At 39.6% G+C, this 16,459-nt stretch overlaps 1 protein-coding gene across 1 annotated transcript in view; it reads right to left on the bottom strand.

Moving 5' to 3' along the window:
• The window catches only part of LOC126278778 (protein O-mannosyl-transferase TMTC2), a 990,803-nt gene that overhangs the window by 47,657 nt on the left and 926,687 nt on the right, over nucleotides 1-16,459 (bottom strand). The window contains exon 9 of the mRNA XM_049979055.1: nucleotides 16,306-16,446. Within this exon, the coding sequence (XP_049835012.1) occupies nucleotides 16,306-16,446 (141 nt within the window). The remainder of the gene's footprint in view (nucleotides 1-16,305; nucleotides 16,447-16,459) is intronic.

Consider the following 16,459-nt stretch of genomic DNA (forward strand, 5'->3'; position numbering starts at 1 on the left):
AACCTGACAGTCGGTGTCATCCCGAACCTAATACGGCAGGAAGAAATAACAGAACAGTACAAATATTCGAGATGCCACAGCATCCTCCCGCAAATAACAGCACGTCAGAAAGAATTTGACTAGATACAGTACATGTTGCATCTTCCAACAACGTAAGCACTACTTTTGACACGCAGAATGTTATTCACGAGAATGTTATTACTTTTGACGACATCCGAGACACTCTTTTGCAAGAAAAACCAGTTATTCAAAAAACCATTTCCCACCCTGTCATTGAAGTAAAGATTGGATCATCCACATTTTCAGCAGTAATCGGTTCTGGATCACCTGTGTCAGTCATAAATGAAGAAACCTTCAACGAAGGTAACAAAGAGAACACCTATCCTACGTTACTATTAGACAAAACTAAAGTAAAAGGAGCAGTATCTGGTACAGGAGTAGATGTAAAATTACAGACACACTTATCACTTTGTATTGCAGGTCATACGTTCCACTCAAATTTTTGGATTGTTCCCTTATTGACAACAGACGTTATTTTAGGTACGAATTTTTTGGTACAACACGATGCAATTATTGACTTTCAAAATTCCTATTTAATGTTAAAGGATTAAAATGTACAACTGGCATTAGAATTTCAGCACGCTTTATCTGCAGAAGAACAAACAATTAATCGGACAGAGGTCATTTCTGCATCACGTAAAATACACTGTCATCCCACATTGTTAACAGATACGTTCGTACACGACTATAATACACCAGACGAAGCTGACTATGACGTTATGCAAATGATTTCTGATAAAGTAAAACAAAGCAGCGCCAATACAGACGACGAACGTACGCAACTGCGCAAAATTCTTTTACAGCAAGCTCCAGTTTTTGACAACATCTCTGGTACTATGTCTGGTTTCATGTATGAATTTCAAGTTAAACAACACGACACGTTTAAAGCCAAACATTATCCCATTCCGTATATTCACAGAGAACAAGTTAAGAAAGAATTGCAAGCTATGCTTGACCAAGGTATTATTGAACCGGCAGTTAGTCCGTACATAAACCCGCTCCATATTGTTAAGAAAAATGATGGATCACTTCGACTCGTATTTGATTCGCGTTATGTCAATGACGTTATTATTAATGAAGCAGATCGCTCACAGACACTAGAAGAACTTCTACAGAAATTTCATGTTACTGCTGTTTATTCTACATTAGATTTGAGATCGGGATTTTGGCAAATTCAGCTCCATCCGAAGTGCAGAAAGTACACAGCATTTCTCTGTTTTGGTGACTATTATCAATTATGCAAATTACCGTTCGGTTTAACAATTTCTTCAGCAGCATTTATTCGCGGTTTGAATACTATACTTCCGACAGAATTATAAGACAAAATTACAACGTATGTAGACGACATTCTTATTGCAGAAACTAACTTGTCTGAACATAATCTGATTCTGGAACAACTGTTGCAAACTTTTCGTGCACAAGGACTCACAGTTAATCTTAACAAATCGCACTTTGGCAGAACATCCGTAAAATTTCTTGGACGTGTAATTTCAGCAGGAGGCATTGCGCCTGACTCGGAAAAACTTCAAGCTTTACGTGACATTACAGTTCCAACGACGAAGAAACAACTACGCAGCTTTCTGGGTTTAATTAACTTTTTCCGTAAAATATTCATTACTCTGCTTTAGACACCCCTAGATTATGCCAACTGACGGGTAAAAACGCTATTTGGTCCTGGGATAGCCAAGCGCAGTCTGAATTCGTCAATCTGAAACAAGCTTTGTTGAACGCACCACTTTTATCAAACCCAGATCTCACTAGATATTTTTCCATTGCCACCGACAGTTCTAACACAGCTTTAGGCGTACACATTTTTCAGGAAATTGAAGAAGACGGTAATACAGTAATTAAAAACATCAACATTGCAAGGTTACAGAACTTAAAACATTATGTGTTGTATGGGCATTTTCTTTATGGAAGACATATTACCGTTTACACAGACCACAGAGCTATCCAGTTTTTACTTTCCTCTAAATTTACACATGACAGATTAAGCAGATGGAAACTTTATTTACAGGAATTTAATTTTACAATTGTTCACATTCCCGGTACACAAAATATTGTAGCAGACGCACTATCCCGTTCTCTCTGCAACAATCAGCAAGACATCGCAACCAACTTCTTCCAAGCAAATTCTAGCGTTATGTATATCCAACATGTCGCATTTGAAAATCTCATTTCATCGTCATTACGAGACATAGCACAAGAGCAGAGTAAAGACAACGTATGGAAAGAAATTAAACACCTTTGGCAAGATAAGAATAACGTTACCATTAGAAACCATTACACTGTACGCAATAACATTCTGTTCCGCCGCTCTCACCCTGACAGCAACAATTGGTTACTATGCATTCCTGACGAACTTGTTAACAAATTAATTTGGTATACTCATTTGAGTTACGCACATTATGGAGCCAGAAAATGTGTTCTTATCCTGAGACAGAACTGTCATTTTGCCAACATGGAGAAACGTATTCGGCGAGTTTTAGCGTCATGTAAAATCTGCCAGAAAGCTAAATCAGACACGACTTCACATATTCCTCCGTTACATCCCATTGTACCTGTTAAATTGAGACACATGGCCGCTGTAGACATTTTTGGACCGATTCACAGATCTAATAGAGGTTTTTGCTACATCTTTGTCGCTGTTGAACTCACTTCGAAATTTGTTACCTTCACTCCGTTACGCAAAGATACTGCCAAATCTATTTCGAATGCATTTATAAAACATTTTTTATTTCATGTAGGGCATGTATTGAAAGTAATTTCTGACAATGGACCACAATTTCGATCTGCGATATGGACACGTATGTTACGAGCTAGAAACATTTCTCCGATCTATACATCCAGGTATCACGCTTCTTCGAACCCTTCTGAACGACTGATGAAACAAATTGGTAAACTCTGTAGGATATACTGCCATAAAATCCATATTGATTGGGATACACACATACTCTCATTCCAGGATGTAATTAACTCCATACCAAATGAATCCACTATACTATCTCCGACTGTTATATTGAAAAATTTTGAACCATCCTACAAAATTAAAGAATTAGTATCCTTTCCTACATCTCGTCGACTACGCCACCATGAAATAATTGACATTGCACTCAACAACATCAAACGTGCCGCAGAGCGCCGGAGAAGACAGCAAAAACGGATTTGTACACGCCGTGACTTTCACATAGGACAGAAGATATTAGTACGTACACACTATTTATCCAACAGAGGAAAGAGTAGATGCAGTAAATTTGAGCTTCTATACGCAGGTTCATATAGAATACGAAGCATTTCTCACCCTAATGTAGTGCACGTTGAAACTTTGAGAACCAGAAAAAGCAAAGGCAATCACCATGTCTCCAATATTAAACCCTTTATTGAATGAACATACTTTATGATTTATCACACTGTAATGCCATTTCCAGATATTTATATGACCACTTACTGATGATGATTATATTTTTTCTAGGCAAGTGCCCGGAAAGGTAAGGTTAGCAGGTCGCTTTTCTTGTCGTTAGACATTAGACCGTGCACATTTTTTATTTTTTGTGTATGTAACAAACACCAGTTGACTTTGACGTTTTTCCTTATGATATCTCAATATCTTGACTATTCTACATTTTTTGCTACTACATTATGATACTGTGTATACATTTTTGCACTTGAAAACTGACTATGTTTTTGACCTAATACGTTTTCGGTCATGCTATGCTGTATGCTTAATTATATTACTAGAAACAAGTTTTTATTTAATGGGTATATGAATTAAATGCAAGATATTAATCCATATTCATCATTTTTCAGAAAGCAATACCGTGTAAAAGAAATGAATTAAACAACCACAGTGGTTTATTATGAAGTGGAAATTTTACCATCAGAATGCAATATCTTGTCATGAAGAGTAAATAGATCAGAATTAACAAGCATTAACCAGAATATACTGTACACATCGTATGATAGCAGTCTTGACTAATGATTTTTCTTTCAGAATACAAGGCGATTGATGCAGACTGTCAGACAGAACTACAGACGTTAATTTTAGTGATGAAATATGCTAGAAGTAAGAAACTCTATAATATAATATGAATATGCATAATGAAGTGTCTATTTTTTGCAGATGATAATAAATGATGATGAATAGTTGTATGAAGAATACGGCAATATGAATAATGAAGTTTTTCTTTGCAGATGACGACAATGATGAAGTTTATATATGTACTGTTAGTTAAGAAATGCTATGTAGTTATTTAAGTATTTGTTGCAGTTCCTTTTGACAGTATGTTTTATGTTGCATAGTAAAATGACTGAATGTTTTGGAAAACACAGCTAGAGTACATACATATTAAGTACACGTTTCATTACCGGTTAATTCGAAGTTCACTATTTTTCAGCATAATATGCATTTCTTCTTTAAGCTCAATAATCCATTTTGTATTTTTTCCAGGAGAAGCTTTTCGTGACATAATATGCTATAAATAGTTAGTTATTAAACCTGTTCTAGTACTTGCATTTTTTTACCCAGTAGTGTCTATCATTTATGAATGTGATCACATATACTGTACTTGTTTCATAACCTTGCTACAGCTGACTCATGATGAATGACAATAATCCTTATTTCCAGCAATAAGTCAAAAGCAAATATTTTCATGCCCCAGCAATTATCGATCCTAACGCAATGTATTGCTAGCACAAAAAAAAACGAGTCCCAACTATTACCAGTATACAACTAAATAATGTTACCAGTTTAAGTTATATTTTTAGTCTTAAATAAAATTCAAATATTTCTGTGTATTGATTCCATTATGTCTATGTATTATTGGACTACCGACCTTGAGTAATAGTTCCAATGTCTTACATTTTAAATATGTCTTATGTCACTTACATGATACCATTATAAATACCAGTAGCTTGATGCTACACTCAATAGCTCCTGTTTTAAATGAGGACTTGTAAATAACACTGAATAAAGTTTTGTAACACTATACGAATACTCTGTAACTAGCCAATGAATGTCAATAATTACTGTCATGAATTGTCTTATGAATGCCAATGATTACTGTTACATGATGACTTATGTATAAATGTTATGCCAATAATCTCTGTAAATAATATTTTGTTATACTCTGTAAATGCTATGCCAATAATTACTGTATTTAGATGACTTATACATAAATGCTATGCCAATAATTACTGCAATCAGATGAGTTATGAATAGTGTTTTGTAATACTTAATACTTACGACATCTTTAGTAACTAGCCAATGAGTGCCAATAATTGTTCATATCGGTTGATACACTAGTGTAATTCTATGATGACTAGCATAAGAGTTAATGTCCTTCACCTTCTGATCTAATTACCAGCAATTACTGCAATATCCGTATGTCCTGTCCATCCTCATGATCATGGAGCACTATATTTGGTTTTTGCACTAATTTTCTGTTGATGTGAGAGTATGGATTCTACAAGAATGTGGTGTTGACATGTCAAGCTGTTCACCACTCTGACCGAAGGAGATGTCATTATGGTCCTACTGTTTGGTGTACCTAATGTACTACCAAATGATAACATACAATATTAATACAAGATTTCATTGTCTTGGCTACACTGATGAATACTTCAGGGAAGAGAAGTTTAGATTGTCTCACTTGGTGTTGTGCTTCTGTAGAAAGACATGGACTTTCAGTGCAGCTACGTGCAACCTAATGTGCTACAACCATGATGCAATCCTTCCCATTCCTTTCCTAGTTTCTGTAAAATGGTAAAGAGTTATACAGTGCATTTAAATTCTTGTAAAATGATAAAGACATATACAGTGCGTGTGCACATCATTTCATTTATTAATATGATCAGTTGTCATAAATATGCTAAAGATTTTTACATTGCCTGTGCACTTTATTTAATTTATTAATGTTTTCAGTTCATGTAAAAAATGCTTAAGACTTATACAGTGCGTGTGCACTTTATGTCATTTGTTATTATATTTTGTACTCATTGCGTATGTACTTTGTCATTTCTGAATATGTTTTGTACTCAGTGCATGTGCACTCTATTTAATTTCTTAATATGTTCTGCACTTATCAATGATGTATATACTCTGTGACTGTAGACAAAGTAACTAAATAGATTATAGAAAAAATTGTTGCTCATGGCGAGTCCAATTGACTCACCATCGCTCCCAAATTTTTGCCCCCAGTGGAGGGTTATGTAAGAGGTCCACGATTAAAGAATTTGTTGCTGGCGCACTCGAGCTGATGTAATTTCGATGGATTGCTCACGTGCTGCCTGCGATATGTAAGCTGTAAGAGAATCTGAGACCAAAGAGCAGTGTTGACTGCAGTAGGAACTGTGTGGCAGTAGCAGTAAGTAGTTGCTAGCAGTCTGGTGTAGCGTGTTGGCTGGGCCGGTCGTGTGGAGCGATTGCAGAGCCTGAGCGTTGTAGGATAAGGTAAAAGCAGCCTCGCGCATATGTAGTATTGTTGTATCAAGTCCCATGTAAATGTTTTTTAAAAAAAAATGCTTAATAAGAATCTTTCTCATAAAAAGTAACTTTTGACAATCATTCATTTCAATTTAAAGAATTTACTAGTTTCTCCTATCCTTGGTCATCCCGATTATTGAAAATAAAAATCTGTTCTTTCCTTTTATATAAGACAAATCTATCGGCCAGCATTGCACTTAGCTGCGACAGAAAATTTTTTTATAGGAGCAGATATATATGCGTTATCTGGCGACCTAATTGAGGTAAGATTTTTCAGTTTATTCAGAATGATATATCAGGGCCATGACGCAGCACTGCTGACGTCCAAAATTTACCAGGTTAAATTCACAGTCAGTTATTTAAAGGTTATAAGTGAGCCGCAGTTTTATTGAGAGATTAGTCGCATTGTATTATTGGTAGGTTACGGAATTTATCTGTGGGAAGTTACGCTGAATGCTACAAATAATTATATTTCTTACTGTTGGGAGGTTACGGAAATTATTTTGTGGGGAGGTTACAATTGTCCTGCAAAATGATGGTCAGGTCCTGCAGAAAGTGTCATCACTTCTGTTTCTAAGCTTGTCGTAGGTTGTGTTCCAAAAATGAACAGCACAGAGACAGAAATGATGACACTTTGTCCAGGACCTGACTATCGTTTTGCAGACAATGCTCAAGCACGAACTGTGGAAGCTGTTACTGATTTGTTTGACCGATGGGGCTGCTAAGTGCTATACCAGCTGCTGCACTCCCCTGACTGAAGCCCTCGCAAGTTCAACTCGATTTATAAACTGAAGGAAACACTTCATGGCATTCGCTTCAGAACTGCTACAAATTCGTAGGGCAACAGCCCGCGCCGTTCGAAGAACTCTCAACACAACTGGCACTGCTGAGAGTATCCAACGACTTCCACATCGCTGGCAACGGGTTGTACACAATGCTGGTGTCTACTCTGAAGGTCAGTAAACATTGAAACACGTTTCTATTTTGTACGAGCTCTAAATAAATAGTTGCCACTATTAAAGTTCCAACCCTCGTATTTATAAACGGAAATCTGCCAGCGGGCGGGCTTTGTATATAGCTAATTTGCCCCATCTGTGAAGCCACGACCAACTCTCACCTCAACTAAATATGTTACCGGCTGTATTATTGACCACTTTTGATAAAACATTCAATATGACACGTCTATAATTTTCATTGGTTGTTGAATATCTGCGTATAGAGATACGTTTTCATTCTGCTGGTCGGTACACCAGCTTCTGTGGGTTCATTTATCCCGTTATTCGGAACACCCATTGATAATCCTACGAAAACCCACATTCCTTTGTGAAGACATAGTTTTAAGAACGCTTGTAGGAAAATACCTTGTATGTTACCGCTGACGGTAAGTTGATTGGGTGTCTTGTAATACCGCAACGTTTTACAGGTTAGAAAGCCCCGCTATGTTCACTTTGTTGAAAACGAACTTGTAGCATTACTATAGAAGATTTCTTTTGATACACGTTAGTGTATATTCTTCCAGCATCACTTGACCCGTGCAAATAATAGTGTTCATGTAACGCACTTAAACCTGACGTTTCTCTGAACATGGATCGGTAGAAAATGTTACCTTTCTTGGTCCGGAAGGCCCACCTTAAAATTCTACCTGTCACGATGCCTCAAAAGCGAAGTTTACAGAATGGTTCAAATGGCTCTGAGCACTATGGGACTTAACTTCTGAGGTCATGAGTCATCCAGAACTTAGAACTACTTAAACCTAACTAACCTAAGGACATCACACACATTCATGCCCGAGGCAGGGTTCGAACCTGCGACCGTAGTGGTCGCGCGGTTCCAGACTGTAGCGCCTAGAACTGCTCGACCCCTCCGGCCGGTTGAAGTTTACAAAGGAGACTTAAACGCAAGAGACGATCTGATCGCTACTCCAAGATGACCACTGAAGAACTACACAATGCGTCCTAACACAATTTAAAATAACGTAATCATTGGAGGTGCTAATGAACATCACCTTGTGAAGTGAATCATTTTATATGAAATCATCTTATCCAAAGAATTTCAAATTATTTTATACTACCACATAAGATTTTTACCACTCCTCCCGAAACATCATGATCGTAAATACTGATGCATAGGGATGAACCGAATCTCACACTGTTATGCCATGTGACACTACTTCAGACAAAAACAGAGTTCTGGAAATAGCTTTTCGCTGTCGTATTCAGGCCTGAAGTTGTTTTACTGTGTTGTAATTAATGTAACTTCATGATCGATAGATTGCAGTTTTTGGGGGTAGTAGCGCCCACATGCAGCCAATCCCTCTAGGCAAGGCTCTGCACGTACCGACTAAATTGGCAAAACAGCGAATACGTGGAGCTCGTGACAGAATTACGAGTGGCTGGAGGCTGTCCACTACCATTACGCGCCCTGAAACTTCAGTTATTCAGTCGGAGTATAGGTGAATGAAATATCGGTTTTCCGATCGTCAGTACTTTTACACAAATAGAGTCTGGAAGTCAGCTATTCCAGTTTCTCAATCAGTCAGCACAATCGCTCCGTCTCTTCTTTTAAATATTAGACGTAGGGAGACCGATGATCAGTTTAATATTTTTACTTCTCCCACTACACAACGCTCCGTCCAGATTAATCGAATTTTTTTTTAAAAACAAGACCATTTCGAAAACCGATCTGCGTCTACATGGGTGTGAAAAATCGAGTTTTTTTAAGTAAGCAGTTATTAGTTTGATGCGGCCAGCCACAAATTTCTCTCCATTCCCAACCTCTTCATCTCAGAGTAGCACTAGTAACCTTCGTTATCAGTTATTTGCTGGATGTATTCTAAACTATGTCTTCCTCTACAATTTTTATCCTCTAGAGATCCCTCTAGCACCATGGAAGTGATTTTTTGACGTCTTAAGAGATGTTCCATCGTTCTATCCCTTCTGGTTGTCAACCTTTTCCATATATTCCTTTCCTCTTCTGTTCAGAAAGTCTTCATTCCTTATGCTATCAGTCTACAACATTGGTCTGTAGCACGTCACCTAAATTCTTCGATCCTCTTCTGTTCCGGTTTTCACACAGTCCACTTCTCACTACTATACAGTGCTGTGCTCTAAACACACATTCCCAGAAATTTCTTCCTCAAATTAAGGCCTATGTTTGATACTAGTTAACTTCTTTTGGTCATGAATGCCCTTTTCACCAGTGCTAGTCTGCTTTTAATGTCCTCCATACTCTGTCCGTCATCGATTATTTTGCTAAGTAGTCGAATTACTTAACTTCATCTACACTACTGCCCATTGAAATTGCTACACCACGACGGTGACGTGCTACAGACGAGAAATTTAACCCACAGGAAGACGATGCTGTAACATGCAAATGATTAGCTTTTCAGAGCATTCACAAACGGTTGGCGCCGGTGGTGACACTTACAATGTGCTGACATGAGGAAAGTTTCCAACTGATTTCTCATACATAAACAGCAGCTGACCTGCGTTGCCTGCTGAAACGTTGTTGTGATGCCCCGTATCAGAAGGAGAAATGCGTACCAACACGTTTCAGACTTTGATAAAGGTCGGATTGTAACCTATCGCGATTGCGGTTTATTGTATCGCTACATTGCTGCTCGTGTTGGTCGAGATCCAGTGACTGTTAGCAGAATATGGAATCGGTGGGTTCAGGAGGGTAATACGGAACGCCGTGTTGGAACCCAACAGCCTCGTATCACTAGCAGTCGAGATGATAGGCATCTTATCCACATGGCTGTAACGGATCTTGCAGCTACGTCTCGATCCCTGAGTCAACAGATGGGGACATTTGCAAGACAACAACCCTCTGCACGAACAGTTCGACGACGTTTGCAGCAGCATGGACAATCAGCTCGGAGACCATTGCTGCGGCTACCCTTGACGCTGCATCGCAGACAGGAGCGACTGCGATGGTGTATTCAACGACGAACCTTGGTGCACGAATGGCAAAACGTCATTTTTTTTCGGATGAATCCAGGTTATGTTTACAGCATTAAGATGGTCGCATCCGTGTTTGGCGACATCGTGGTGAACGGACATTGGAAGCGTGTATTCGTCATCGCCATACTGGCGTATCACCCGGTGTGATGGTATGTGGTGTCATTGGTTACACGACTCGGTCACCTCTTGTTCGCATTGACGGCACTTTGAACAGTGGACGTTACATTCAGATTTGTTACGACCTGTGGCTCTAGCCTTAATTCGATCCCAGCGAAACCCTACATTTCAGCAGGATAATGCACGACCGCACTTTGCAGGTCCTGTACGGGCCTTTCTGGGTACAGAAAATGTTCTACTGCGCCCTGGCCAGCACATTCTCCAGATCTCTCACCAACGGAAAACGTCTGGTCTATGGTGTCCGAGCAACTGGCTCGTCACAATACGCAAGTCACTACTCTTGATGAACTGTGGTATTGTGTTGAAGCTGCATGGGCAGCTGTACCTGTAAACGCCATCCAAGCTCTGTTTGACTCAATGTCCAGCATAGGTGGTTAGTCTTCCTACTGACTTCTCAGGATCTTTGTAACCAAATTGCCTGAAAATATGATCACATGTCAGTTCTAGTATAATAAATTTGTCCAATGAATACCCGTTTATCATCTGCATTTCTGCTTGGTGTAGCCATTTTAATTGCCAGTAGTGTACTTCATGACCATCAATTTTGATGGAAAGTTTCTCGCTGTTCTTATTTCTGCTATTTCTCGTTACTTCCGTCTTTCTTCGACGTCCTCTCACTTCATGTTCTGCACTCATTAGATCGTTCGTCTTTTCAGCAGATCATGAAATTCTTCTTCACTTTCTCTCAGGATAGCAATGTTATCAGAGAATCATATTACTGATATCCTATCACCTTAAATAATAATTCCACTCTTGAACCTCTCTTTGTTGTCCATCACTCCTTCTTCGATGTATAGATTGAATAGTAGGGGCGAATGACTGCACCCCTGACGTACTCCCTTTATAATCCGAGCTATTTTTCTTTGTCTTCCATCTGAATTTTTCCTCTTGGCTCTTACCGGTCTCTCCTTATGGCTTAACCCTATGTTCTACAGAGTTTCAAACATCTTGTACCATTTGACACTGTCGAACGCTTTTTCTAGGTCGACAAAACCTATGAATGCCTCCTGATTTTTCTTCGTCTTACTGCCATTATCAACCGAAACGTGAGAACGGCTTGTGTGGTGCCTTTACCATTCCTAAAGCGAAACATATCGTCATCTAACACATTTTCTTTTCCATTCTTCTATATGCTATTCTTGTCAGAAACTTGGATGCGTGAGCTGTTAAACTGATTGTACAATAATTCTCGCACTTCTCAGCTATTGCATTCTTCGGAATGGTGTTAATGATATTTTTTCCGGAAGTCAGATGGTATTTCAAAATTCTACACATCAACGTGAATAGTTTTGTTGCCACTTCCCACAACCATTTCAGAAATTCTCAAGGAACATTATCTATCCATTCTGCTCCATTCAATCTTAAGCTCTTTTGAATTCTGATTCTAGTACTGAATCACCTGTGACTTCAGAATTGCCTCCTGTGTCTTCTTCTATCACATCACACATGTCTTCCGCCTCACAGAGGACTGCAGTGTCCTCTTTCGATCCATCCGCTCTCTCCTCTGCTTTGTACAGTGGAATTCCCGCTGCACTCGTAATGTTACCGCCTTTGCTTTTAATTTCATCGAAGGTTGTTTCGACTTTCCTATATGCCAAGTCAGTCCTTCCGACAAACATTTGTTTTTCGATTTATTCAATTTTTTTTTTCTACAGCCATTTCGTGTTACCTTCCTTGGATTTAATATTTCTTTCGTTCCTCAGCGACTCGTATTTCTGTATTCTTGAATTTCCGTGAATATTATTGCACTTCTTTCATCGATCAGCTAGTACCCATCATTCCTTCGCAGTTACCTCCTTTTCTTTCCATCTTCTGTGACTGACGTTTTTAGAGAGGCCCATTACTCTTCAACTGCACTACTATCCTTTGTAACAGTGTCCGTAGCCTTAGAGAAACTTTAGCATATCTCTCCATTCCTTAGTACTTCCGTATCCCACTTCTTTGAGTATTGATTCTTCCTGACTACTCTCTTAAGCAACAGCCTACTCTTCATCACAACTACATTGTGATCTGAACCTGCCGGCCGGAATGGCCGTGCGGTTCTACAGCTACAGTCTGGAACCGAGCGACCGCTACGGTCGCAGGTTCGAATCCTGCCTCGTGCATGGATGTGTGTGATGTCCTAAGGTTAGTTAGGTTTAATTAGTTCTAAGTTCTAGGCGACTGATGACCTCAGAAGTTAAGTCGCATAGTGCTCAGAGCCATTTGATTTGAGGCTGTACCTGTTCCTGAGGACGTCTTACAATCCAGTATCTGATTTCGAAGTCTCTGTTTCACCTTGTTGTAATCTAACTGAAATCTTACCCTATCCCCCGACCTTTTCCAAGTACACCTTCTTCTCTTGTGATTCTTGAACACAGTATTCGCTATTAGTAGCGGAAATTTATTACAGAACACAATTAGTCGTGCACCTCTCTCATTCCTTGTCCAAGCTCATATTTTCCTGTAACTTTTTCTTCTGCTCCTTCCCCTGTTACTGCATTCCATCCCCCACGACTATTAGATTTTCATGTTCAATTACGTACTGTTTTCCCCTTTCAGTATCCCCATACACTTGCCCTATCTCTTCACTTTCATCTTGCGACGTCGGCATATATAGCTGAACCATCGTTGCCGGTATTGGTTCGCTGTCGATTCTTGTAAGAACAACACTATCACTTAAACTGTCCACAGTAACACGCTCTTTCCTCTACTTTCCTAGTTACAACGAATCCTACGCCAATTTCCATTTTCTGCTGCTGTTTATATTACCCTATACTCCGACCAGAAATCCTTGTCTTCTTTCCATGCCGTTTCAATAACCCCTACTAATCCAGACTGAGCCTTTGCATTTCCCTCTTTTGATTATCTAGCTTTCTTAGCGCGTTCGGGCTTCCGACATTCCACGGCGCGATTCGTAAAACGTTATCCTTTTCTTGCTTATTCAGTCTTTTTCTCATGGTTACCTCCTCCTTACCAGTCCCCACCTAGATACCGAATGGGGTACTATTTCCGAATCTTTCAGTTACAGCCCATATGTCCCGCGGGTACACGTTTGTGTCTTTAATGCAGCGGTTTCCATTGCCATCTGCACCTCATGCTGTTCATCACTGCTGACACTTCTACATTTAGAGGGGCTTCTGCAGCTAGAACTGTATTTCCAGTATAGGGGTCGGAGATTTGCATGACCATCCAGAATCAGTAATGAGAGATAATTTAAGAGACCCGGTTCCATTAGCATATATGTAAACACAGAGATTGTCTGACACAAGAGTAACGTATTAAAAGTACTTTTCTCGGTTTAAAAAAATAAGAATATAAATATGAATGACTCGCACGTAGAGAAAGTGAGTACCGTAAATCTATTCATCTAAGAAGCGAAATCGTTTTGTGTAGAACGATTTTTTTTTCACACTTAAATACAAAATGTATGAAACTTCGCAGTATTTTATTGAGAACCAAGTACTTTTTAGTGTAGTGTGTCCAAGGTGGCAGCGTGAGCTTCGGTACAATATTTCTGTCATAAAACCATAGGTGGTGAACTGTGGGATACGCTAGTGACGCGCTGAGCTTAGTACAAGTGACGTCAAAGTGATATGTTACCGGATGCGACTGATACTGTATTAATTTCATTATATTTCTCTGTTTTTGTGTTACAACTTGCAGTACGCTACATTGAAGACTGTACATTAACACGTCACCACTGGTGCGATTTCTTATAATTGTGGCTGTTGTGGTCTTCAGTCCAGAGACTGGTTTGATACAGCTCTCCATGCTACTCTATCCTGTGCAAGCTTCTCCATCTCCCAGTACCTACTACAACCTACATCCTTCTGAATCTGTTTAGTGTATTCATCTCTTGGTCTCCCTCTACGATTTTTAACCTCCGCCCTGCCCTCCAACACTAGATTGGTGATCCCTTGATGCCTCAGAATATGTCCTACCAACCGATCCCTTCTTCTAGTCAAGTTGTGCCACAAATTTCTCTTCTCCCCATTTTAGTCAATACCTCCTCATTAGTTATGTGATCTACCCATCTAACCTTCAGCATTCTTCTGTAGCACTACATTTCGAAAGCTTCTATTCTCTTTCTGTCCAAACTATTTATCGTCCACGTTTCACTTCCACACATGGCTACAATCCATACAATTCAGAAAAGACTTCCTGACGCTTAAATCTATACTCGATGTTCAGAAATTTTTCTTCTTCAGAAACGCTTTCCTTGCCATTGCCAGTCTACATTTTATATCCTTCTGCCTCGACCATTTTGCTCCCCAAATAGCAAAAGACATTTACTCCTTTAAGCGTCTCATTTCCTAATCTAATAACCTCAGCATCACCCGATGTAATTCGACTACATTCCATTATCCTCGTTTTGCTTTTGTTGATGTTCATTATATATCCTCCTTTCAGGACACTGTCCGTTCCGTTCAACTGCTCTTCCAGGTCCTTTGCTGTCTCTGACCGAATTACGATGTCAGCCCGCATCTCGTGGTCGTGCGGTAGCGTTCTCGCTTCCCGGGTTCCCGGATTCGATTTCCGGTGGGGTTAGGAATTTTCCCTGCCTCGTGATGGCTGGATGTTGTGTGATGTCCTTAGTTTAGTTAGGTTTAAGTAGTTCTAAGTTCTAGGGGACTGATGGCCATAGATGTTAAGTCCCATAGTGCTCAGAGCCATTTGAACCAATTACGATGTCATCGGCAAACCTCAAATTTTTTATTTATTCTCCATGGATTTTAATTCCTACTCCGAATTTTTCTATTGTTTCCTTTACTGCTTGCTCAATATACACATTGAATAACATCGGGAATGGGCTACAATCCTGTCTCACTCCCTTCCCAAGCACTGTTTCCCTTTCATGTCCCTCGACTCTTATGACTGCTATCTGGTTTCTGTATAAAATTGTAAATCATTTCGCTCCCTGTATTTTAACCCCGCCTTATAATTAAATGCCGGTTAACGAGGGATCGATGGTTCAAGGCTTCAAGGGATATTAAGATGAGCGAGAGAAAGTTGGATGTCTTTGGCACAATGAAGTGGTTAAACATGTGGATTACGGAGTTGAAGGAAGTAGGTTTGCACCCTACTTTGTGCAAAATTTGTCTTCTTCTTAAATTTTTTGACACTTTCTGGGACTTTGTTAGGAATTTAATGCTTGTACTTTCTGCAATATTCGATGTTATTTACGCTTACGAGCACGCTCCTTCAGGAATGAATGTTGTCTATTTTGGAGTTGCGGATTTAGTTTAGTTAGAAAACGAATAATAAATTGCTGCGACTGAAATGATCAGCAGTGCCATTCTATTCTTGCTAGTTTTGCTGTTTTTCCTAATAATTTGCCATTTCCGAAAGTGCGGTGGGACAGAACCAAAAACAAAATAGCTTAAGTTCATATTCTTCTATATCACAAATGTTTGACTATTTATTTAGAAATATTTCGTGATTTCCGATGTCGTGGATCGGCAGAAACCTAAAGAGACCACTTTGAATACTGCGAGTGAAATATTTAGCTGCTGTTTCTGCAATTTCCGAAGGTCCACTGACCCAAGGGAGACGTTGATATCAGTGCCATGTTCGGCTTATTCTAAGTGTGCCCCTGGACACCTGCATTTATTCGCTTCCGAGTAAGTCGTATACAGTACTCACGTTCATAGCGAGCAGACTGCCGTAGGTGACGTGTGCAGGCACGTGGTGCGGTTCGGCCTGCAGAGCAGCCCGGAACCACTGCTCCGCCTGCTCGTAGTGGCGCATCCGCACCAGTGTCTCTCCCAGCAGGTTGTACAGCGCCTGCGAACAGCAA

Source organism: Schistocerca gregaria, chromosome 6, assembly GCF_023897955.1.
Source record: "Schistocerca gregaria isolate iqSchGreg1 chromosome 6, iqSchGreg1.2, whole genome shotgun sequence".
Classification (NCBI taxonomy): domain Eukaryota; kingdom Metazoa; phylum Arthropoda; class Insecta; order Orthoptera; family Acrididae; genus Schistocerca; species Schistocerca gregaria.